Below are 22,765 nucleotides of genomic sequence, written 5' to 3' on the forward strand. Positions count from 1 at the left end.
GGTGCCCTAGCATGTACCCTGGTCCTCTCTGGCAGCCCCTGCCCATGTGGGAGCTGTCCCCGGGCTCCAGCTGGAATCTGTTGCTCTGACTGGGAAAAATCCTCGCTGTGAAAATTCCCAGCCTGCTGACATTCCAGCACACAGGCAAAGCGGGAAAGCAGCCGAAGGAAAGAGGGAGCTGTGAGCCCTGCTGGGCCACATCCTCCTCCCTCAGAGACCCGCAGTCAGGACAACAAGCACATTGCTCCCAGGTCCCCTGGACTGCACACTGTGTGACCCCGTATAACCCCAAATCTGCTTCTCACCCAAGCCCGGTGCCATCCCAAAGACGCCAGCGCAGGGCCAGGAGGCAGGCCATCCCACGACCTGCTCCTGGATGCCTAGAGCCCACGTCTCCTCCATTCCTGTGGGGGCTGCCGAGTGCCCAGGCACAGAAGCAGAGTCAGGGGTGAAGGTGGGGCACGTACTGCAGACAAGTCACCAAGGCGATTCGGGGGGGGTGGGTTCTAGGAATCAAAAGTGAGGTAAATGAGGAAAACCATGAGAGAGAATGGGAAACCAGTTCTTGACCAGAGAACCATCTTCTTTCCCTCAGCAAACATCCAACAGGTATCATGAAGCCCTCAGGGCCGGCGAAGTACGATAACTTAAAACATGAATGTGTGAAGGAGAAGGAGGTGATGACTCGGAGGGTCAGGGAAGGCTTCTCCGAGGAAGTGACATTCAAACTGGGGCCAATGCATAGGAGGGCATGAGGATGGGCAAGGACAAGCATGACAGACATAAGGAACAGCATGGACTCAATGGCAGAAGCCAAGGAGAACTCTTCGTTGCACACCCACTCCCTGCGAGGCCCTCTGCCAGGCCTGTGCTCCTCACCTTTTCCCCACAGTGTGCACGAGGAAGCAACAGTGTGCAGCCCCCATGTGACAGAAGAGGACCTGTTCTCAGTCAGAGGTGACTCTCTGGGGCTCCTGCCATGCCAAGCGCTGCAGAGGTCTGTACTAGCATGACAGTAAGGGCCAAACAGGCCAGGGGCACCATCCTCACCCTCCAGGGCCTAGCCGGGGAGACGTGTAAGGGGCAAAGTGTGCCCCTGCACCGCCCCCAAGGGACCACCCCCAAACACTGCGGAGACAGATGCTGCCTCTTTTCCTAAGGCTTTCCTGGCCATGCTTCCCAGTCCCTCTCCCAGCTCCCACCTGCTGCCACGTGGGCTCCCCATCCACAGAGCAAGAGCAAGAACGGCCAGTCCTTCCTTGCTTCCCCTTCCCTTCTGGAGGAGAGGCCGATAGGGGCAGCAGGACTCAGAAGGACCTAGGCCCGGGCCGCCCCGTGGATTCATAAGGATGCGCGGATACCGTGTTCCCCGCCCCGGTACAGCACACTCGTGAAAGGCAAGGAGCTGAAGCCAGAAGTTCAACTCCCGACAAGTTCCTTTAAATAGCCCTGAAACCTTCCGCCACAGACTTACCCTTAAGCTCTCTGTGACCCGCTATCCTCATCTGTGAAATAAAGATGACACCACCTATTTCAAAGGGTTGCTGGGCCCACAAAATGAGTTCATATACGTGAAACAGCTAGAGCAGTGCCTAACGTACAGGGCACGCTTGCCGTGATCCCAACCCCCCCCCCCCACGCCCGGCTGTCACCTCTTGTGCCCTGCCCCCACGGCGCTTCTGCTCGACTAAGTCTTTACCAGATCCATGAAACACCACCTAGGGAGCACGCAGGTGCCATGTGCCACCCCAGGCGCCGTACAGAATCCTGGGCCAACGCCCCACCTGCTTCCCTGCCCCCGAGTCCGCGCAAAGCGGCCGGCCGGAGCTGTGCCCGGGAAGCATGTCATGTGCTGATTCTGAGGGACCTGTGGCGGGAGATCCAGGCAGCCACAGTGGGGACCCCGGTCTAGGGAAATAGTTTCCCAACCAAACTAGAGGCAACAACTGAAAAAATAAGCTTTGCCGACACTGTTCCCTGTATTTAACAGAACAGAAGCGGCTGCCAAACACCATGCAGGACTCTGAGCTGCACCCCCCTCAAACTGCACAGCAGGAGGTGGGGAGCCTCGAAGACTCCAGTCCTCCTCAGCGCCGTCTGGCACGGTGGGCGCCCACAGTGCTGCGGGAAGCCTGGGGCTCATCCGTACCCGCTGCCCAGGACTGACAATGGAGGCGCCAGGCAGCCCCGGCGGCTGGGGAGCCCCCTCCCCAGCTGGGTCACCAGCCCCCACCCCCGCCGACGCTGCTCTCCACCTCCGGCTCCAGCGAGGAGAGCCCAGCCGCTCAGCGGTGTTGGGGTGGCGGGAGCGCTGCTGGCAGGCGGACCGCGTGCTTGTGGTTTCTGGGAAACGCTGTAGAGATCTGCAGCATTTTTAAAATACTTGTGTTCCCACCCGCCACACACCCCCCTTCACCCCACTCCTCACCCATCCCACCCCACCCCCAGTCTGGGTGTTTGCATATCTGGTATTTTCCAGAACCATTTCAACGTAAATAAGAGATTAGAAGGGAGTGAGGACTGGGGTGGCCAGGGGTAGCAGTGTGGGCCCCGGGGGCGGGCGGGGGGGGGCTCTGACCGGGGCCAGAAGGGGCCAGTGCAGGCCACCTCAAACCAAGGCCCTGCCCCCACACCAGGGCTCCAAGCAGTGCCTGCAAAAACAACCAATGACCATGACATGTACCCACACCCAGTTCAATGTGGCCTGGGCACCGTGCCCACCACCCACAGACTGGGTGGCCAGGGCACTCTCGGGCTGCAGTTCGTCTAGCGGCTCATCGGGAAGAAGGCAGAATGTGCCTCTGAGGACGGAGAAGGGAGACCCAGCGGAATAGAAATGACCCTGTCCACCACGCTATCCTGCTGGTCCCATACACCCCACTAATCCAGGATAGAGAACCCCCCAAATGCTCTCAAAGACCTTTCATCCACCAGCTCTCACGCCCTTGACACCCACCCACTGGCCGCCTCATCACCAAAACAACTGAGTTTGGGTTCTGCTCTGAGCCCGCAAGCCGAGCTCTCAACGTGGTGAGACTGACGTCAGAAGTGCCTAGAGCTTTGGCACAAAATGAAGTCAGAATTTTGTTTCAAGCAAACAAAACCCAAAACCCCTCCAAGGATCCTCTAAAGTCACATTAGGAACAGAGGTGTTCTAGGACACCGAGCCCGGCAGCACCCAGCAGCTCCACCACCACCCGAAGCCCCAGGGACCGCCTATTGCTCAGAAGCTGGCCCAGCAGACCCGGAACAGGACAGTCTTCCATCTCTCCTTGGTATCCTGCAGGTCCCACTCCTGTAAGTCCCAGGGTCCCAGGGACAAGGTTGGTGAGGCTCATACAGCTTCTGTCCAGGGGTCTAGGGCTTCCTGGCATAGGGGCCCCTGCCCTTCTCAATGCAGGCAACCCCAACCTGCCAGTCTCCTTTCAGGCCACTGGTGTCCTCCCATCTGCAGGCCTGAGATGCTGGGAATAAGTAGGGAGCACCCGGCATCCCAGCCCTTCCTTCAGCGGGCTGTCTCTGAACACAGGGCTACAGGGAAAGGGTCGGAACAAAAGCATCACACGTTCCCCTTAGAAAGAAAACCTTACCAGGAGCAACAGTGGGAAAGCACATCAGGACGGGTTAATCAAGGGAGCAGCAAAATGACCTTCCCTGGAGGGCTTTAGAGACCGGGCAGAGGGAAAGGTACCGATCATCTTCCTAGGCATTTACTACCTACGGGAATCTATGAAAGGTGGCTTACACAAGTCTACATAAGCAGGTGGCTCATACAGACGTGACAACCCCTCAAGGAACCTCGTAGCCCTAGAGCCTTTGAGTCCAAGCCCCACGGTCCAAAGGGAGAAGAAACTATATCACAGATCTCCGGGAAAGGCCTGACAGCTCCACAGAGCCCAGGAAAGCAGGCCTGACGGGCAGAGAGTGGGTGCCTTCTTGGAAACCCCCACCTCGCCCCTCCCACCACAACCGCGGAAGCTCAGGGAAGCAGCGCTTTTGGGTGGAGCTCCCCTGCTGGCAGCTTCTCCAGGCTCCTGGCGGCAGGGGGACAACCACATTAGCTAGGTGAGCTTTTCTGAGCTTAGCAGAAACATCCTACAGCCCTACTCCCCGCGATGGGCCCGCTGAGGATACAAACAGAGAGGACTGACTGGCTCTCCTCTCTCCCAGGCCCTCGTCCTTCTCAGTGGGCCCTTGACTTTCCCACTCAGATTCACGGAGCGGGAGAAAGGCATTTTGATCCAATTGGGGTTTTAAGGTCCTTGTCTGTACCAACACCCCCTTTCATCTCACCAGACTCAGGGAATGCTTTGCCTTCAGACAATTTAAGAGTAACTGATCCAAAACCAGATACCCTAAGACACTTCCCCTGAGGAGCCAAGGAAGGAACTCAGCAACTTCCTGCAAAGCTGGCATCCCACTTGGCCCTCCTCTCCTCCATCCCACACACCAGTCAGTCACGTCTGAAATCTCTCCCCATCTCCACCGCTCTACCCAAGTACAGACCTCCGTTCCACTGGGATGACAATGACAGGGCCCTCACTATTTTCCCCATGGCTGCCCTTGCTACACCCAAAAGCATTCTCCACGAGCAGCCAGATTTTCTAATATCTGTTCCTATCACTCCCTGATTAAACGGCTTCTTGCCCTTTGGTCGAAGTTCCCATTTCTTAGGCTGGCTCACAAAGGCCTTCGTGACCTGTCCCCTGCTGGCCTCTTCTGCTGCTTCTCTCGATCGTCATTCCCCATGCACTGTCCCCCCAGCCTTATTCCCCCCAAATGTGTCCTTCTCTCTCCAACCTCTAGGTCTTGGTATGTATCTCTCACAGCCTTCCCCTTCCTCCTGCCTCCCCTGCATTCATCTCCCACCCAGATGGCAGCTTTCCCTGTGATCTCTCCCCAGACTATACTTCAAGTCCCTCCTCTGTGCTCCCTGCGACCCCCCGCCCCCCGGGCTGGGGAGCTTCTAAAACGGCACTGTCATCATCTGCTACTTGGCCATCTCTTCTGCTAGACTATGAGTTCCTAGAGGCTGGGACTATGGCTCCCAGGATCTAGCATACAGTTGGTGCTCAACGAATGTCTGTTTAATGAGTGGAGTGGAACAGATGGCAGAAGAAGAGTTGCTTCTCCCAATTTCTATTGGGGCTCCCTGTTTACCCCCCTACTGTGGCTCACCCCTACTCCCAACGGAACCCTGCTAGCAGCTACAGGGACACACGGAGGCGTGAGCCAAGCATTTTGGACACACATCCTGTGAGAAGGAAACCCGAGGGGTTGTCTCTCCCTGGGGCCTTCCAAAGAGGCCACAGAGAGGAGCCATGAGACCTGGTCCCCATCTGTGTGCAGAGAGAGAACAGATGGCCAGCTGGTTCCCTCAGAGCTCCCTGGGGACGGGCAGTGTGTGGACACAGTTGATGGATGACCTGATGGGCAGGGTGGCCGCCAGGAGCCGTCCTCGTGGGGCCAGAGTTGTCAGGGTACCCCGCCCAGGAGCCTTGAGTAAGTGGGAAGACTCTTCTTGGCATGGAACTGAGCTTAGAACGGCTGCCAAGAAAAGAAGCCGGAGTGGGAGCGGGAGGAAGAGGAGGGGATGGAGGATGAGAGCTGCAGTGGAGGCCGCAGAACTCCCACACCAGCTCTGGGTCTGTTCCAGGAGGCCAGGAGGCTGGGCCCACTCCGCTCCTCTCTGCTGAGGCCTGAGTCCCTGCCACCTGCCAGGGAGGAAAAGATGCGGGGCTGCTCAGCCCTGTGCTTCTCAGGGTTCTCTGATGGCTCTCAGAGACTCCCGAGGCTGGAGCTTGCTGTGGGTCCCCTGCCAGATCCCCTACGCATCAGCCTGGGGAAGAAGCGCTGGGCTTGCCCCACGGGGGCTGAAGCCAGCCAGCATTTCAGAGGTACCGGCTCCAGCTGTAGTGTGGCGTCTACCAGGGCCTCCAAAGCCGAACCATCCCATTCCCCAGAGATAGAGCAGCAGCAGCTTGTTGGGAAGGGAGAGTGGCTGAGAAATCTGAGATGCCAGGATGATCCCCAGGCTATAAAGAGAAAACGAAATAGCATCTGGGATGCCAGGCCCAGGGCCCCACAGAGGCCTGCGCTGTGGTTCAGCGGGAGCTGGCAACAACCCCCCCAGGGGATTCATTCTTGAAGAAGAAAATTCCTTCTGTTAAAAATAATGTTAGCCTGGGAGAAAGTAGACAGACATGGCAATATAGGATGGGCTTTGGTTCTAAGATAAAGACCACTCCCTCTACACTGCGGATCCCCGAGCTCAGTCTAGTCTGCTGATTGACACACAGTAGGTGTTCTATGTGAGTTTCTGGAACAAATGAGTCCAGGTCCTTCCCTGGATTCCACACCAGGCTCCCTCCTTCCTGACTAGCAAAACCACCTGACCTCCACCAGGCCCCGGGTAAAGGCAGATCTGGAACCCACCTCCAGTGCTTCCTACCAGACTCTGACCCTGCCGCTCCCAGGCCCTCTGGGCCCTCCATGCTGCTAGGCTGAGCCACCATCTGAGCATCGACTTCCCCTCCCGGGGAGAAAGCTAGCACCAGGACTCTGCCTGCTTCCTTAGCATTTCCTCCCACCTCTGACTTTGACACATCTGGCCAGTCACTTAGTGCTGAACGGTCCTGGCCAGCCTATGCACTGGACCAGATCCGGGCAATCCTAAAATCCTAAAACAGGATGGCCAGGGGCCAACCTGTCCTTCATGTTCTGTCTCCAGGTGGAAGATTCCAAAGTGATACGTAGCCACCCTATCAAAAGACCCCTGGGGTTAGAGATCACTGTCCCCCTGGAGATCTTCTCATGCATAGAATCTAAATCTCTTCTGCTCCTATGTCATCCCTTCCACTGCTGTTTTGTGTGGGCAGGATAACAGCTGGGGTCTCAGGGATAGTCGGGTCATACTATTTCTGTAGGCTTGATATCTGTTACGTTTCCGGGGTGTTTTCTTCTTCTAGGAGAGGTAATAAATACTCTTAGAGCCCAGGTGATCTGTATAAATCAGGTCCAGTCACTCCCCTGCTTCAAACGCTACAATGGTCCTGTTTCACTGGGACAAAAATCTGAACTCCTATCATGACTTACAAGGTCCTCCATGATCTGGCCCATGCTTATCTCTGCCACCTTACCTCCTATTCAACTCCTCATTCAAGGGCAAGAGGAGTCCTGAAGTCGTCTTACCCAAGAGCTAGCAAAACAGCTACACAGCCCAGATGTTCCACAGCAACCCTGATTTGAAATAATTCATTTTTTCTTTCAAATCTAATGCCTAAATAACATGGGAATCCTCTATTTGTGTCCAGATGCCAGGCTGGACTAGTAGTCCAGACTCTCTCTCATCTGAAGGGACACGCATGAGCCTCCGTGCCCCGATTTAGGGCTCAGGTAACTTGGTGCCCAAATCCTTCACCCTTGTATCCTGAAGCCTGTATCACCAGGGACCACCCCCTGCTAAGGTGGCTCCTCCCTGCAGGCCAGGTAAGTTGTTCCAGGGGCCCAAGAGTGGCACGACTTCACCGCTCCTGGGTACCCCAGTCATCCGCCCAAGCACAATTCCCAATCCCCGCTCCTGCCCGGCTGCCCAGGGGACACTCACATCAGCTGGCTCCCTGCGGGGTCCGTCGCCACTCCGCAGCCAGCTCCGGCTCAGCTCGCTGAGCTCTGGAATGGGTTGCACCTTGAGCCGCACGCTGTCCCCAGACTGCCGGATCATCTCCACGATCTCATCCCTGGACTTGCTCTCCACATTGTGCCCATTAATCTCCACCAGACGGTCACCCGGCACCAACCCCAGGGCCAGGTCCTTGGTGCCCGCGCCAGGCTCCGCGAAGTGAACCACCCTTCGGTAGACCTGGCCCTCGGGGCCCCGATCCAGCATGGTCGTGCGGCGCAGGGAGAAGCCAAAGTCTCCAGTGGGCCTCCGCTGCAGCTCCAGCTCCCGGAGGGCGGGCGGCGGCAAGGGCACCACGGGGGGCAAGCGCAGGTCGGCCGGGAACCTTTTCGTCACCAGCTCAGGGACTCGGGACCGGGGCCCTGGCCGAGGGAGGCCTGAGCCGGGATGCTGCGCCAGCTGTCCCTCGAGAGTCCTCACTTCCACCTGCGGGGACGGGGCCGCAGAGTGCTCGGAAGGGGTGGAGGTTTCTGAGGCGCTCTCATCCCGGCTCCGCTGGGAGAACGAGAAGCGTTTGACAATCATCTGCGAGTTCTGCTTGGCCAGGGAGCCGAACTTGGCCGCCCGCTGCAGCACAGAGCCGCGGAAGCTGCCTTCTTCACCCTTGAGGTCATCGCTCGAGCTGGCGGTGCTCAGGTGGCCGGAGTCCAGGATGACGCTGCCCCTGTTGCTGTCGGAGTCGATGTCAGTCAGGTGCAGGTCGGAGCCACTGGCCACCTTGATGGGGATGGGGTTGGAGATTTCCAGGCGTGTCTTGGACTCACGCTTGGAGGAGCGGTTCAGGTTGAAGAAGCCGCGACGCAGGCTCATCTCCTCCAGGCTCCGCAGCTCCGCCGCCGACATCCGCTCCTTCTTCTCCTTCTTCTCCTTCTTCTCCTTCCGCCCGCCATCTTTGTCCTTGTCTTTCTTCATTAGGTTAAACATGGTGGGGTACTGCTTTTGGGGGTGGCACCCCCAGAGGATCACGGGTGCTTAGCACAGGGCCCTTGTACCCCACCTTGCTGCTGCAAACAGAAGCAGAGAGAGAGAGATTATTCCAGCAGAGCCTCTTCCTGTGTCTCCAGTCCAGACAAGGCCAACTCATGAGCACAGCTCCCCCTCACTGAGAGTGGGCTTACTCTGTGCCAGGTGCTCGGCTTGATACAATACCAGCTCTGTTAAGTTAATCCTCATAACACTGCTACGGGAAGGTCTGTGATTACCCCCATTTTACAAATAAGGAAACTTGAGGTTTCGATAAGGTTGTGAAAGCGCAAACTCCAAAGTCTGTCATCGCCTTTCATCCCTGATAGGTGTGCACCGAGGTGGCTTCTGGGAGCTCTGGCCTCCCGGCAGGAGGGGGCCATCAAGCCGACCTGGGGCCTGACTTAAGATTCAACACAAAGGAAGAAGGAAAGGGACACAGAAGCAGCCTTAGCCACGGCCTGACAGAAGACCTCAAAGCACCAACCCTTATTTCATAATTTCCACTTGCTAGCCGCGTTCCACACACTCGCTTGAGCCCCACAGCATCCCTTCACGGCAGGTATCATTATCTCTACAAATGAGAAAACAGGCCGCAGGAAATTAAGTATATGTTAATTGTCACACAGCTAGTCGGCGGCAAATATTGTTTTCTTTCTGGGACCTTGGCGCCCCAAGTGAAGCAGAGAGCGAAGGGGAAGTTCCAGACTGAACAGAGGATAGACAGCTGAGAGGTGGGGGTGGGTTCTGCTGGATAAACAGGATCCTGAAAAACTCATATCCTTTTCCCCAGACCAACAACTAAATATAGCCTCGGGAAGAAAGTTGTGGCAGCCTGAGAGACAAGCCAGCTCCGGGCCACCTGCACCCATAGTGCCAGCCTACTCCTACCCCGGCGTGCACCCGACTGGGGACAGGACTGAGAAAGACCCGGTGGGGGTGGAGCTGCGAGCCAGGGAACAAGTTCTAACCAGCAGGGAACGAGGAGGAAAAGTAGGCCATACCACCTAATTAGAAATTAAATGCAATTTTTTTCTCTCTCCAAGAAGGCCCCCCCCTCCGAGTTCAAGACACAGGACAAACAAGCTCACTCCTTCCAGCAACGACCTTTTGCAAGGCCCTGGAGAGGCCTTTCCTGTCTGTGTACCCCACCGCCATGACCAGGCAAGGCCCTCCAGGCTCCCCAACCTACTGAGAGGAACCCCTAGTGCCAATACAATGCCTAGGAAGACATCAAGGCCAGGAACTCCCAAGGATCCTGGTGGCCCTGGATAATTGCCTCCTTCCCACCCAGGACCCTGACCCACGTGGCTCCTGAGAGATCAGTATATCCTTCCTAGAGCAATGCTCTTCACAGAAATACAATTCAAGTCACACGTGTGATTTAAAATTTTCTAGCAGCCACAATAAAAAAGGTAAAAAGAAACAGGTGAAATTAGCTTTAAAGATATACTTTCATATAAATAGATCCAAGATATTGTCATGTAATCTACATGAACAATATAGAGATATTTTACATTCTCTTTTCCATATTAAGTCCTCAAAATCCAGTGTGATTTTTACACTTAGTACACATCTTAATTCAGACTAACTACATTTCAAGTATTCGACAACTACTGTCTATTGAACTGGGCAGTGCAGTTCTAGAGAAATCTTTAATTGTAGAGCATATCCAAAGAGGTGGGGAATCTGGCCCAGTTACTAGTTCCCTGTGGACCTAACAGGCACCCCTTGCCCCTTCTGACCTATTTCTACCTAGTAAAACAAAGTTCCCTCTGAACTTTTTGGTTTAAAATGCTCCATGCACAGTACCTGGGAGCAGGAAGACAGGAAATCTAGGGCCCAGGAAGTGCGAAGCCAGGGCAGGCCTGTCCAGCTGAGTCTGGACTGATTTGGGGATGGGGGAGTACCTTACAGCAGGCACCCTCTCTTCAGGGCTCTACTGTGACCTGGGGAGTCTCTCTCTCCTCCCAAATATTGATGGGGTTTGGCACCGAGCTACCATATACCAGCATGTGGGATCTTCTGGTGGTCACTGCCGTCACCCATTACTACCTGCATTGTCTTAAAAGGCTGATTTAGGGGTGCCTGGGTGGCTCAGACGGTTAAACGTCCAACTCTTGATTTCGGCTCAGGTCATGATCTCAGGGTCATGGGATTGAGCCCTGTGTCAGGCTCCAGGCTCAGCACGGAGTCTGCTTAAGATTCTCTCTCTTCCTGGGGCACCTGGGTGGCTCAGCCGTTAAGCGTCTGCCTTCAGCTCAGGTCATGATTCCAGGGTCCTGGGATTGAGCCCCACGTCCGGGCTCCCCGCTCACCGGGAAGCCTGCTTCTCCCTCTCCCTCTGCTGCTCCCCTTGCTTGTGTTCCCTCTCTCGCTGTGTCTCTCTCTGTCAAATAAATAAAATCTTAAAAAAATTTTTTTTAAAGATTCTCTTCTTCTCCCCCTACCCACCCCATCCCCATGCTTGCACTCTCTTTCTCTCTAAAAAAAAAAGAGGAGCTGATTTAGAAGACGGCTCCTGTGTGGGAAATGAAGAAAGAAACCCACCCTGGGGACTGGACGGGGACAAATGAGTCTCTTGGCCTCAGCCTCAGCCCAACCATGAGAACCCAACTGCCTACCACACTATCCCACCAAGATACGTCTTTTGGTCTTCAATTCTTACTCTGCAATCCTTACCCAATCCTGGCTCTTTGCCGGGGGCTAGACGTCTGAGCAGTATCAACGGAAAACAGGCCCCAGAATTCTAGAATCTTTGGGCTGGAAAGGTCCCTGAGAAGTGGAAATCCCTGTTTTGGCAAAAGCTTGCCCCTCACTGCCATTGCGATGGGCAAGAACCACACACAGTCACTGCCCCAGCAGCAGCATGGGGGCGGGGGGTAGCTGCTGGCCGGGAAGGTTAGCGGGTCTGCTATCTAGGCCTGGATCTGCCAATGAATTGCTAGGGGACCTTGAGCCTGTCACTTTGCTCAAGGCTGGACTGGATGATCTAGGTCTCTTCTAGCTCGAAAATTCCAAATATCTAATTCTCTTGTGGACACAGGTTATTTATTAACTTTCTGCCAAAGTTACCCCTCTCATCCCAACTCTGGGGCCTTCAGAGACTTAGTCCATTTCAGCCCTCCCCTCAGCACCTCTGTCCTGCCATAGTCATGCACACAGCTCACAAGGTACCCCTTCCCCACTGTCATCCCTACAACTGCCTGGCTGTGGCCTGGCTTTTCTCCTGTGCTACCTGTCTGGAGCCACCTGCAACCTCCGTGTCCAGGGTCAGACCCCCAGCGTGGGTGCTGGGGCTCCTCTGCTCCTCAGGGCCCACCCTGCCGGACACAGGATGCTGTCACCTTCCTGTAGACCTTGGACCTTTCAGCCTCTCCTGCCCTCGGGTCCAAAGACTCCAGCAGCAAAGACATCAGCACCTCCCCACTCTTCATTCTGGGTTCCCCTTCGTCTCTTACCCTCTCCCACGAAGGGAACCTTACAGTTTTCTGACCTTCTTCTCTGCCTTTCTCCCCTCACCCTACTCCAGGAGGCCTTTCCTAATTTTACATGGAGGAAAGGTATGTATATAAATTAGGGTACGTACCTACATCATCTTGACCCGGCTGCTCCCCAAATCAAGTACAATCGACTTGGTCAACTCAGCTGCCTTATTGCTTCTGTAAACAATTTACATATTCATACTCGACAAGAAAAAGGGAGCAACTACTGATCGAGACAACAGGGATGAGTCTCAAAAACATCAGGTCAAGTGACAGCAAAAGAAGGCTCTGACAACAGAGTACATACTGTATGGTACTTTCTACATGAAGTTTTAGTACAGATGGTCCCTGCCTTATAATGGTTTGACTTAACAATTTTTCGACTTTACGACATGCATATGTGAAAGCAATTTGCATTCAGTAAAACCCATATTTCTTTTTTTTTTTTTTTAAGATTTATTTATTTGTTTATTTGACAGAGACAGAGACAGCCAGCGAGAGAGGGAACACAAGCAGGGGGAGTGGGAGAGGAAGAAGCAGGCTCCTAGTGGAGGAGCCTGATGTGGGGCTCGATCCCATAACGCCGGGATCACGCCCTGAGCCGAAGGCAGACGCTTAACCGCTGTGCCACCCAGGCGCCCCAGTAAAACCCATATTTCACATTGTGAATTTGGATCCTTTCCTGACCTAGCAACATGCAGTAGGAGGCTTCTCTCAGGATGCTGGGCGGTGGCAGCAAGACGCAGCTCCCAGTCAGCCACGTGATCACAAGGGTAAACACCCGATACACTTCCAGCCATTCTAGACCCATGCTATACCATTCTGGCTTCACTTTCAGTACAGTGTGCAATCAATTACACGAGATATTCAACACCTGATCATAAAATAGACTTTGTGCTAGATGATACTGCCCAATTGTAGGCTAATAGTAGTGTTCTGAGCACATTTCAGGTAGGCGAGGCTAACCTATGATGTTAGGTTAGGTGTATTAAATGCATTTTCGACTTAGGGTACTTTCAAGTTACGATGGATTTAGCAGGAGGTAAAGCCACTGTAAGCCACGGAAGATGTGTATAGATAAAACTAACCTACGGTGAAAAAAATCAGAACAGCGATTACCTCTGGATGGTGAGGATGGGGGTAGGGGTGGGAATTGCCTGAAAAAGGGCATGAGGGAACTTTCTGGAGTAATGTTCACGTTACATTATCTTCACAGGGATTTGGGTTGACAGGCATATACGTTTTTCAACTGTTACCAAATAGCGCACGTGAAGATTTGTGCATTTCATTACGTGAAATACTTAAAAGAAAAATGAACTGTAAATACTGAAGTCTGGTTAATGGTATGTATACTAAAGTATCTGGGGCAAGATATGCTGATGTCTGGATGGTTCAGTTGGTTAAGTGCCTGACTCTTGATTTTGGCTCAGATCATGGCCTTGGGGTGATGAGATGGAGCCCCGTGTCCAGGTCAAGTCTCAGGGTCCAGTGTGGAGCCTGCTTGAGATTCTCTCTCTACCTCTCCCTCTGCCTCTCGCCTGCCTCAAAAAAATAAACTAAATAAGTAAAGATAAATGAAACTAACGAAAGAGCTTAGGCTTCCAGATGTCAGGTAGCAAACCTGGGACCAAATCCAGGTAATAACTATGCAATCTTCGGAAGTCACTTCACACCTCTGTGCCTCTGTTTTCCCATTTGTAAAATGGGGATAATAACAGCCCCTACCACATACGACATGGGGACCAAATGAAATTGGTCTATAAGCCCTCCATATGACACCTAGCCCAGAGTAGGCCCTCAAGAACGGTACCAACTGCAGCAGGGCACATTCTTATCATCTAAATGGGACAGCAGACAGCATAAGGTAGACAAAGTGTGTACCGCAGTCCAAGTGTGACTAAAATAAGTCCAAACATAAAATCTTAACGCTGGGCAGAACCTCTGTATATGCAAAGCACAGCCCAAAGAAGTGGAGGCAATTCTGTGAGCACGTGGTCAGGCCGGATCACACGGGCTGAAGTCCAGAGGCCCCATGTAGCTACTGCCAAGACTAAGCACACGCAATTCGCAGCTGCAGAAATACGAATGGCCAACAGACACGAACAGGTATGCAGCCTCAGTCATACCCGCAGACACATGAAAGAACACAGAGGTATACTGTTGTTCACTTCACAGTTTAGTAAAACCTACCATTATTAATAACGTCAATCAAATAGAAGATAGGACGCAGGGTAGCTCATGTGTGCTGCTGGGAGTATAAATTGGTGTAAGGAGGGCAAGTTGGTGGTATCTATGAAAATATTTAAATGTACATATTCTTAGGCTGGGCAATTCCACATATAGGACCTCTACAGATAGGCTCACACGATAAACATGGCTAATCTTTGCATCACTGTTTGTGATTGCAAAATTCTGTCAATATAAAGATCTGTCACTAGGGGAATAGCTAAATTATAGACCTGGGCAGTTATTTAAAAGAACGAAGGAGATTTTTGTACATACTGACCTAGAAAGATTCAATACTATACTGTTAAGTGAAAAAACCAAGTTGCTGGATAATATATAATTTTTATACTTACATATTTTTAAAACTATGTATATGTGTGCGTATATATCCATGCACATTATGTATGTGCAATATTTGCATATGCATAGAAAGATGTATGCTTTGGGGAAGAGACAGGGATTTTAGAAGAGTCAAAGCAGATTTGTGTTTCATCTATATTGTTCTAACTTTTTACAATGAGAATATTTAGCTGGTGGGGGTGTGTATGTGTATCTAGGCCTAGGGGCTTTAGATAGGGATTATGTATCATATTTCTTCTACTTTTCCATACGCTCTTTATTTCCTACAGAAAAAATTTTATATTTATATTAAATTGTATTTATGTAACATATTATATATAAATATATAATAAATATGTATTTTATATATATCCATAATTACAATATCCATTACAAAATTTTATCCGTGGTTTTCATGGAGTTGGGGCAAACAGGGGTAGTGCCACTTTAGCCTAATAGACTTCCTAGGATTAAACCTTTTCCCAGCATGTTACTTTTGCGATTTTTAAAGATTAAAAAGAAAGAAAAAGAAAGCCTTGACAATCCTTTTAGCATGAAGGCTGTAAACCAAGTTTGCAATGGTAAGTTCAAGATTTGCCGTCTCATGCATCGGAAAAGTTTCAGTGAATTGGGGGACTTGGTTAAAATAGATCTCACTAGTGTCTTGTGGCTTTAAGAGGGGACAGATTTAAATGGGTCACCCTGCAGCTGGCAAAGCAGAAACCCCAGGAAATGGAAACTATAACGTTAGAATCCCAAGACAAGGCGCCCAGACTTGGCTGCTGTGGGTGGACACTTAAAAGGGTCAGTCCCCCACACCCCACTCCCAGACCACACTCATAAATAAATACAAAGGAAATACTTTCCCAAGAGAGCGGGCCTCTCTCCCTTGGCCTCTGACCTCCCTAAGCGGCCGTTTCCTACAGCCCAGAGGCCTTTCTTCGGCGGCGGCCCCGCACTGGGGATTGCAAAGGCGACCCTGCGGCGGCTCGCACGGCATCGGGCCCGCCCCAGCGAGTGGCGCAGGGGGACGCGGGCCGCCGCCGCCGAGCCTCGTCCCGGCCGGTCGTGCTAAGAGCGCCACAGCACCCCGTGACTCACTGCCAGGTCACACGGAGCTTATCCGGCTCCAGGTGTGCTCGCTCCGACTGCACGCTTCTCACATGACATCAGCCGGCCCGCCCGCGGGCTCCCGCTCCCGCGGAGCCGCGGCCCCGAGCACTTCCAGGCAGCCGGCCGGCGCAGCGGCAGCCCCGCGGCGCCTGCCGCCGCGATACCGTCTCCCCTGGAACGCAGCGGTCCCGCAGGCCCCGGGAGGAACGGCAGCGGGAGACGCGCCGGCGGCGCGGCCGGGTGCCCCGCTGCTCTGCCAGGTGCACCTCCTCGGCTTCCCGCGGGGTTTGCCGCAGCCGGCTGGGCGCTAAACTCAGCTAACACTGCCCCCCCCCCCAGCAACCTTCTGTGTGACCTTGAGCGAGTCCTGGCCCCTCTCTAGGCCTCAACTATTTCAACTATAAAATCTCCGTGGGCCTGAGAGTTCCGCCTTGGCTCCAAGCCCTTGCCTTTGCTGGATAGTGTGCTCAACTCTAAATTGCAGGTTCTAATCCCACTGGGTCTCTGACTTGCTGTGTGACCTTGAGCCCATCATCCAACATCTCTGAATATCCGAGAATAATAGAAAATAATCCCTTGTAAGTGATGGTAAAGTACCTGCCAGAGAGAAGGGGCCCTGGGCCCTGTAAAATCCTCGGTCTGAGGTTTAAACAGCTGCCTGACTGTAAGCTATTTGAACCATCAAGGGACTATGGATAATTTACAAGCCACACAGTTCCCACCTCAAGCAAAGTGAGGTGGGGAGAGGAGTGGAGGCTTTCCAGTTCTGCTCCCCACCCCTCCCAATCCAGCTCCCAACCCCACTCTCCAATTCAGGCGACCAGTGGTGATGGGGGGAGAGGTGCAGAGTGAGCAGATCTTCAAGCACCCAGGAGCCTGACTCAAAGTAGAACTTCAAAGCTCCATCAAGCCCCCAGCCCCAGTCCTGGGGGAACCACTCGCACACCCTTGAACCTTTACGCCAGGCCAGAGCCCCTCAGCTTTACCCACCAAACCCAGGAGAGGCCTGGGACAAGGCCTGGGGCCCAGAGCCACCAGCAGGACCCGGCTCACATGGATGATCGAGTTCTAGTCCGTGGCGTCCGCTTCAGGTGAGGGGTGTCTGGCTGGCACAGACCTCGGGTTTGAAGGAACAAGAACAGCCCTGCTGCTCTGGAGACCTGTGACACACCAAGCGCGGATCAAGGTTTCCTGAGTTCCAGCAACTCCCTGCTCCACCCGAGTAGGGTGGATTCTCCCTTTCACGCTAGCCCCAGTTCTGCCCCGCCCAGTCCACCTTCGGGGACCTGCCTCTGGGGGACCCTGGAGATTTCGGGCCCAATTTCTGAAGATACATGCACCCCTTAATGAGCAGCCTCCAGGGCCGGTGAAGGGGGCTCGAGGCACGAGGCTGGCTGCCCCGACTGCCGGGGAGTGAGGCTGAGGGACCAGGAAGGAGTCAGGAAGGGCACGATCCACGTGAGGGCTTCTGAGGAGAGCCTGGGGCACCCGAGGAAGCCCTCAGGCACACATCCTGGCACCTGAGCCAGGCCTGGAGAGCGTAAACAAACCAGATACTCAGAGCTGCCAGGCACCAGGTCCTCAACGGTTCCAAGTTCAAAGCTTTCAAAGGAAGTGACCACCGGCATTCTCTCCCTCCCACCCCCACCTGCGACCCTTCTCATTGCCCTAACCTCCTAATACAATAGCTTCCCCCCATAGTCTTCCTGGAATTGAGGCCCCAACCCCAAAGTCCCCAACCCCGAATGGACAGCACACCTCCGCCCGAGGCTATATATAATTAGTCATGTCCAGCAACTAGGAGGATGCTTCCTGGAAAGCCCTCATCACAAAAGGACGGAGGGGAAGCTGAGGAGGCGGCAGGCCACTGACAAAGAGCCAGTGAGGTCTGTCAGGAAGCCAGAGACCTCGGGAGAGCAACTTTCAATATCCCCAAATAGAAAGTAGCTTCTGAACCAAAAGGGTGGGGAAAGCTAGACAAGGCCTGGCCCATTGCCATGACAACAGGAAACCAACCTGCCCAAGAAAAGGTCTCCAGATCTCATAAGTACAGGGAAAGGCAGCCTGACCCTCTGGATTCAATGTCTCACTAAGGTGATCTTGCTCTTAACTGTCTGGTTGACCTTCCCTCCCTTCCAGCATGGACCCACCGCATACATACTTCGGACAACTGTTCACTCTCCTTGGGGGAATTTACAAGGCCCCACAGCCACAGACATGCCAGGTACTCCAGAAGACCAAAGAGCCCACACAAACCAGCCTGAGTCATTGGCCAGGTGAAGGGGGAGGGAATCGGATTCCATAATTTTGGGGGTCCATCTGAGGGCAGGAAGGCTCTAGGCAGGAGAGCTCCTCCCAGGAAGTATTGTCCCGGGCCTCTCTACACAAACACAAACCAAGAGGACACTGCCAAACACATGCCCTATTGGCCGAGTGACCAGGCAAAACGAGTACCACTTAAAAAACATACCGTCTGCCTTCCCCCACCCCCATCCACACACCCCCTCCCCCTTGCCCAGTTCATTCTGGCTGGCAGCCTTTCTAACTAATCAGCAGGACACATGTGCCTTGCAAAAGGGTGACATCCCCATCCCCCCTCCCTGCCCCCAACAAAGCCCCAATGTGTGGTATGTCCCTGCAGGCCTTATCTCAGCCAGGAACATGACCCACTCCTCACCATGCTTGGTACCAAGCAGCACCCCGCTCCCCCCAACACGGGGGTGGGGAGCTGCTAACCTTACCACCTCCCCTTCCCATTGGCGAAACAACTGGCATGACAGGTTAGCAGGGCGGGGCGTCAGGGCAGTCTCTCCCAGAGGCCTGGGGCAGGCTGTCCGACCTTCCCACACACACCCCACCCCTTTGCAGGGAAAGGTGAGGTGAGCAGCCAGTCACAGGGGACAGCCAGCCAGCACTCCCTAATCTCCAAAGCCTACCATTCACTCACCCCCATCTTCTGTCCCCGGGGAGGGGGTCTGGGGAAGCGGGGTCTCCATTGTTTTGCCAGCTGTCTAGCAGCTGCTCCTTTGAGAGGAGCCCGCTGTCGGCCTGGCAGTGAAAGGGTGCAGGCCGCTGGGAGGGATAAAGGGCTCGGTGGAGGTGCTCGCCTTCCCCGCTGCTTTCCTCAGAGCCTCGCTCGCTCGCTCGCTCGGTCTGGGGGGCCTGGGCCTGGCCCGGTGAAGCCCCCTATCCCGGAGGCTGCAGCCTCTACCCCGCAGCTCGGGGCCACCTGGGCTCCCCCCAGTCCTCACTCCCCCCCCAAACCGAGGGCCACCCTGCCCTGCCTCCGTGCGCCCCCGAGCTGGCAAAAGGGGCCAGAGCTCCCCTCCCCGCCCCTCCCGGTCGGCCCCCGCTCCTGGGCGCCGAGCTCCGCGGCGCAGCCGGGGACCGGAGCCGGGAGTCCGGGCCGCCGCTTCCAGGGGACAGTGGGGGAGGAGGAGCCGGCGGGCCCCGCCGCCCGCCCGCCTTCCCGGCCCGAGCCCGCCCCGCCGCCCCAGCGGGCCCGGGCCGCCCCCGAGCAGCCGCCCCAGCCGCCCCGCGCTCACCCGCCGCCGGAGCCCGCCCGGCAGGCAGCAGAAGCGGAGACGCGGCATCCAGCGGCCCCGGCCCGGTCCGGGCAGGAGCGCAGCGCGGCGCGGCGCAGCGCAGCGCCGCCCCCCGTAGCCGCGCGAGCCGAGCCGAAAGGGAGCTCCCTGCTGGCGGCTCCGGGGATAAACGCCCGGCCTTCCTGGCAGCGGCTGGGCGCGCCTCCAGAACGGGCCATGTGGGCACCGGGCGCTGCTCCGGGAGCGCTCTGTCCGCGTCCGAGAGGCCCCGCCTGGAGCTCCTGTGTGCGCGGGGCGCCGGAGGCCGCTGGGCACGCCCAGGGCCGGCACGGTGCCCGCCCGGATAGAACAGGTTCCTTCCAGGGCCGGCGCTGGACCCCGTGGGCTGTGTCCAGGAGGGTGCTGCCCAAGGCAGGGCTGTCCGGGGGAAGCATTTGAGTCTTGCTGGGCACATCTTCCCAGGGCCGCTCTGCGGAGGCGGACAAAGGGCGCTGCTGGATGGTGCCGGATGGCTCGGGCCAAAGCAGGCACTGCCTGCAAGTCCAAGGTGGCACCGGCGGGATGTGCTCCCCAAGGTGGACACGGGCTTGTGTAGCTGGTCAAGTCGAGCTGCCTGAGGGGTGTGCCAGGGCCCAGGAGACAGCCCTCAGGGACACTCACTCACTCCCCAAAGGAGTCCAACAATTAACACCTTTCAGAAGCTTTTTGTAAGGAGGTCTGCCCCGGGTCCTCATGTCCTGTAAACATCCAGTGAACTGCTTTACCGACCAAGAAGGGATTTTAGACGGCCTGGGAGAGGCCAGACTTGTTTAGAGACCAGACCTCCAAGATAGGTGCTATGTCCTGAGTTTGGGGAGGGAGAGGTGGACACTTCTACAGGCAGTGTCCATACTGGAGTACCGTACCCTAGAATGTGAGAGAACCTGAGTGGGGTGGTGCAGGAAGAAAGGCAGCTGCCTCCATAGTTAGCCCAACTGAGAATTTCTGCTGGGGGAGGGGGGCAACCTGACAGATCAGGGAAGGTTGGAGCAGGGGGGCTCAGGGGCAAAGAGCTGAGTAAGAGCTCAGAGATCCTGAGGAATAGACCACACCCAAGATGTGCATTTTGGATAAAGGAATAGCGGGCCACCCAAACTCAATTAAACAAACTTTTACGGAGAGGCTGCCCAGTACAGCACCCCGCGCTCTGGGAGACACTGAGAAATCAGACATGGAGCCCCTGGATGGAACTCCCATGGAAGCGAGCTGTGACTGTAGTAAGCAGGGTACACCATGCTGGCATCCCTAGGGTAAGAGAGCACTATGATGGATGGCTGGTTTGGCTGGAGGAGTGAAATAAAGCTGCTCTGAGAACATGGTACTGAGTGAGACCTTGAAGGCTGGGTTGGACAGCGCCCTCATTACTGCTTCCTGAGCACCTACCACGCGCTGGGCACGATCTCTGCTCCTCACAACAGACCTATGACAAAGAGACTATTACTATAGATAGGGGTTGAGTGCATGGACTCTGGAGTCAGGCTACCTGGGTTCAAATCCCTGTCAAGTACTAGCTGTGTTACCCTGGGTGATTTATAAAAACCACTCTATGCCTCAGTTTGCTTATCTGAAAAATAGAGATAAATAACAGTGCCTGCCTCAAAGCTTATTTTGAAAATTAAATGAGTAGTCTTTTCAACAAATGGTGCTGGAACAACTGGATATCCACAGGCAAGAAAATGAATCTAGACACAGACCTTACACCTTTTACAAAAATTAAAATGGATCATAGACTTAAATGTAAAGTACAAAACTATAAAACTGCTAGAGAATAACATAGATGGGAACCCAGATGACCTTGGGTTTGGGGATGATTTTTTAATTTTTGTTTTTATTTTTTTAATTCCAGTATATGTACATACAGTGTTCTGTTTAGTTTTGGGTGTACAATGTAGTGATTCAACAATTCTGTACATTACTCAGTGCTCATCACGATAAGTATGCTTGTAATCACCTTCACCTATTCCCCCGTCTCCCCCCCACCCTGCTCTGGTAGCCATCAGTTTGTTCTCTATAGTTAAGAGTCTGTTTCTTGGTTTGTCTCTTTTTCTTTTTTTCTTTGCTTTGTTTCTTAAATTCCACATATGAGTGAAATCATACGGTATTTGTCTTTCTCTGGCTGATTTATTTCGCTTACCATTGTACTCTCTAGCTCCATCCACGTTGTTGCAAATGGCAAAATTTAATTCTTTTTTATGGCTGAATAATATTCCATTGTATATACATACCACCTCTTCTTTATCCATTCATCTATCAGTGGATACCTGGGCTGCTTCCATAGTTTGGCTATTTAAATAATGCTGCAGTACACACGGGGGTCCATATATCTTCTCGAATTAGTGGTTTCATATTCTTTGGGTAAAGACCCAGTAGTGGAATTACTGGATCATATGGTAATTCTATCTTTAATTTTTTGAGGAACCACCATACTGTTTTCTAGAATGGCTGCACCAGTTTGCACTCCCACCAACGGTGCACGAGGGTTCCTTTTTCTCCACATCCTTGCTAATGCTTGTTGTTTCTTGTGGTTTTGATTTTAGCCATTCTGGCAGGTGTGAGGTGATATCTCATTGTGGTTTTGATGCGCATTTCCCTGATGATGAGCGATGGTGAGCATCTTTTCATGTGTCTGTTGGCCATCTGGACATCTTCTTTGGAGAAATGTCTGTTCATGTCTTCTTCCCACTTTTGAATTGTATTATATTTTTTTTGGTGTTGAGTTGTATAAGTTCTTTATATACTTTGGATACTAAGCCTTTATTGGTTATGTCGTTTGCAAATTATCTTCTCCCGCTCAGTAGGTTGCCTTTTAGTTTTGTTGATTATTTCCTTCACTGTGCATAAGCTTTTTATTTTGATGTAATCCCAGCAGTTTATTTTTGCTTTCATTTCCCTTGCCTCAGGAGTCACATCTAGAAAAATGTTGCTACAGCTGATATTGTGGTGATGATTTTTACATACAACACCAAAGGCATGATTCATGAAAGAAAAAATTGATAAGCTGAACTTCTTAAAAATTAAAAACTTCTGCTCTGAAAAAGACAATACTAAAAGATCACAAACCACAGACTGGGAGAAAATATTTGTAAAAGACACATCTGATAAAGGACTGTTGCCCAAAATATCCAAAGAACTCTTAACACTCAACAATAGAAAACAAATAATCCTCTTTAAAAATGGGCCGAAGACTTGAACAGACACCTCACCAAAGAAGACACAGATGGCAAATAAGCATTTGAAAAGATGCTCTGTGTCGGATGTCATAGGGCAATGCAAATTAAAACGACGGCGAGCTTCCACCGCACGCCTATTAGAATGGCCAAAATCCGGAACACTGGCAACACCAGACCTCTCAGGAGGTCTGCACCAGGAAGTCT

General features: G+C 53.6%; 1 protein-coding gene across 6 annotated transcripts in view; it reads right to left on the reverse strand.

Annotated features, from left to right (window-relative positions):
* The window catches only part of MYO18A (myosin XVIIIA), a 93,837-nt gene extending 74,334 nt beyond the window's left edge, over positions 1 to 19,503 (reverse strand). For 3 of the 6 annotated variants that reach the window (XM_087854650.1, XM_087854641.1, XM_045773612.2), the window contains exons 1-2: positions 19,353 to 19,502; positions 7,607 to 8,685 (exon numbers count right to left, since the gene is read on the reverse strand). In XM_087854650.1, the coding sequence (XP_087710776.1) occupies positions 7,607 to 8,605 (999 nt within the window). In that variant the 5' untranslated portion in view covers positions 8,606 to 8,685; positions 19,353 to 19,502. Of the gene's footprint in view, positions 1 to 7,606; positions 8,686 to 19,352 lie in introns of all 6 variants that reach the window. The other 3 variants (XM_087854649.1, XM_087854651.1, XM_087854640.1) reach the window with 3 other exon arrangements.
* Between the last annotated feature and the right edge of the window lie 3,262 nt (positions 19,504 to 22,765).

Source organism: Ursus americanus, chromosome 23 (genome assembly GCF_024610735.1).
Source record: "Ursus americanus isolate L20-20 chromosome 23, mUrsAme1.1.p, whole genome shotgun sequence".
Taxonomy (NCBI): Eukaryota; Metazoa; Chordata; class Mammalia; order Carnivora; family Ursidae; genus Ursus; species Ursus americanus.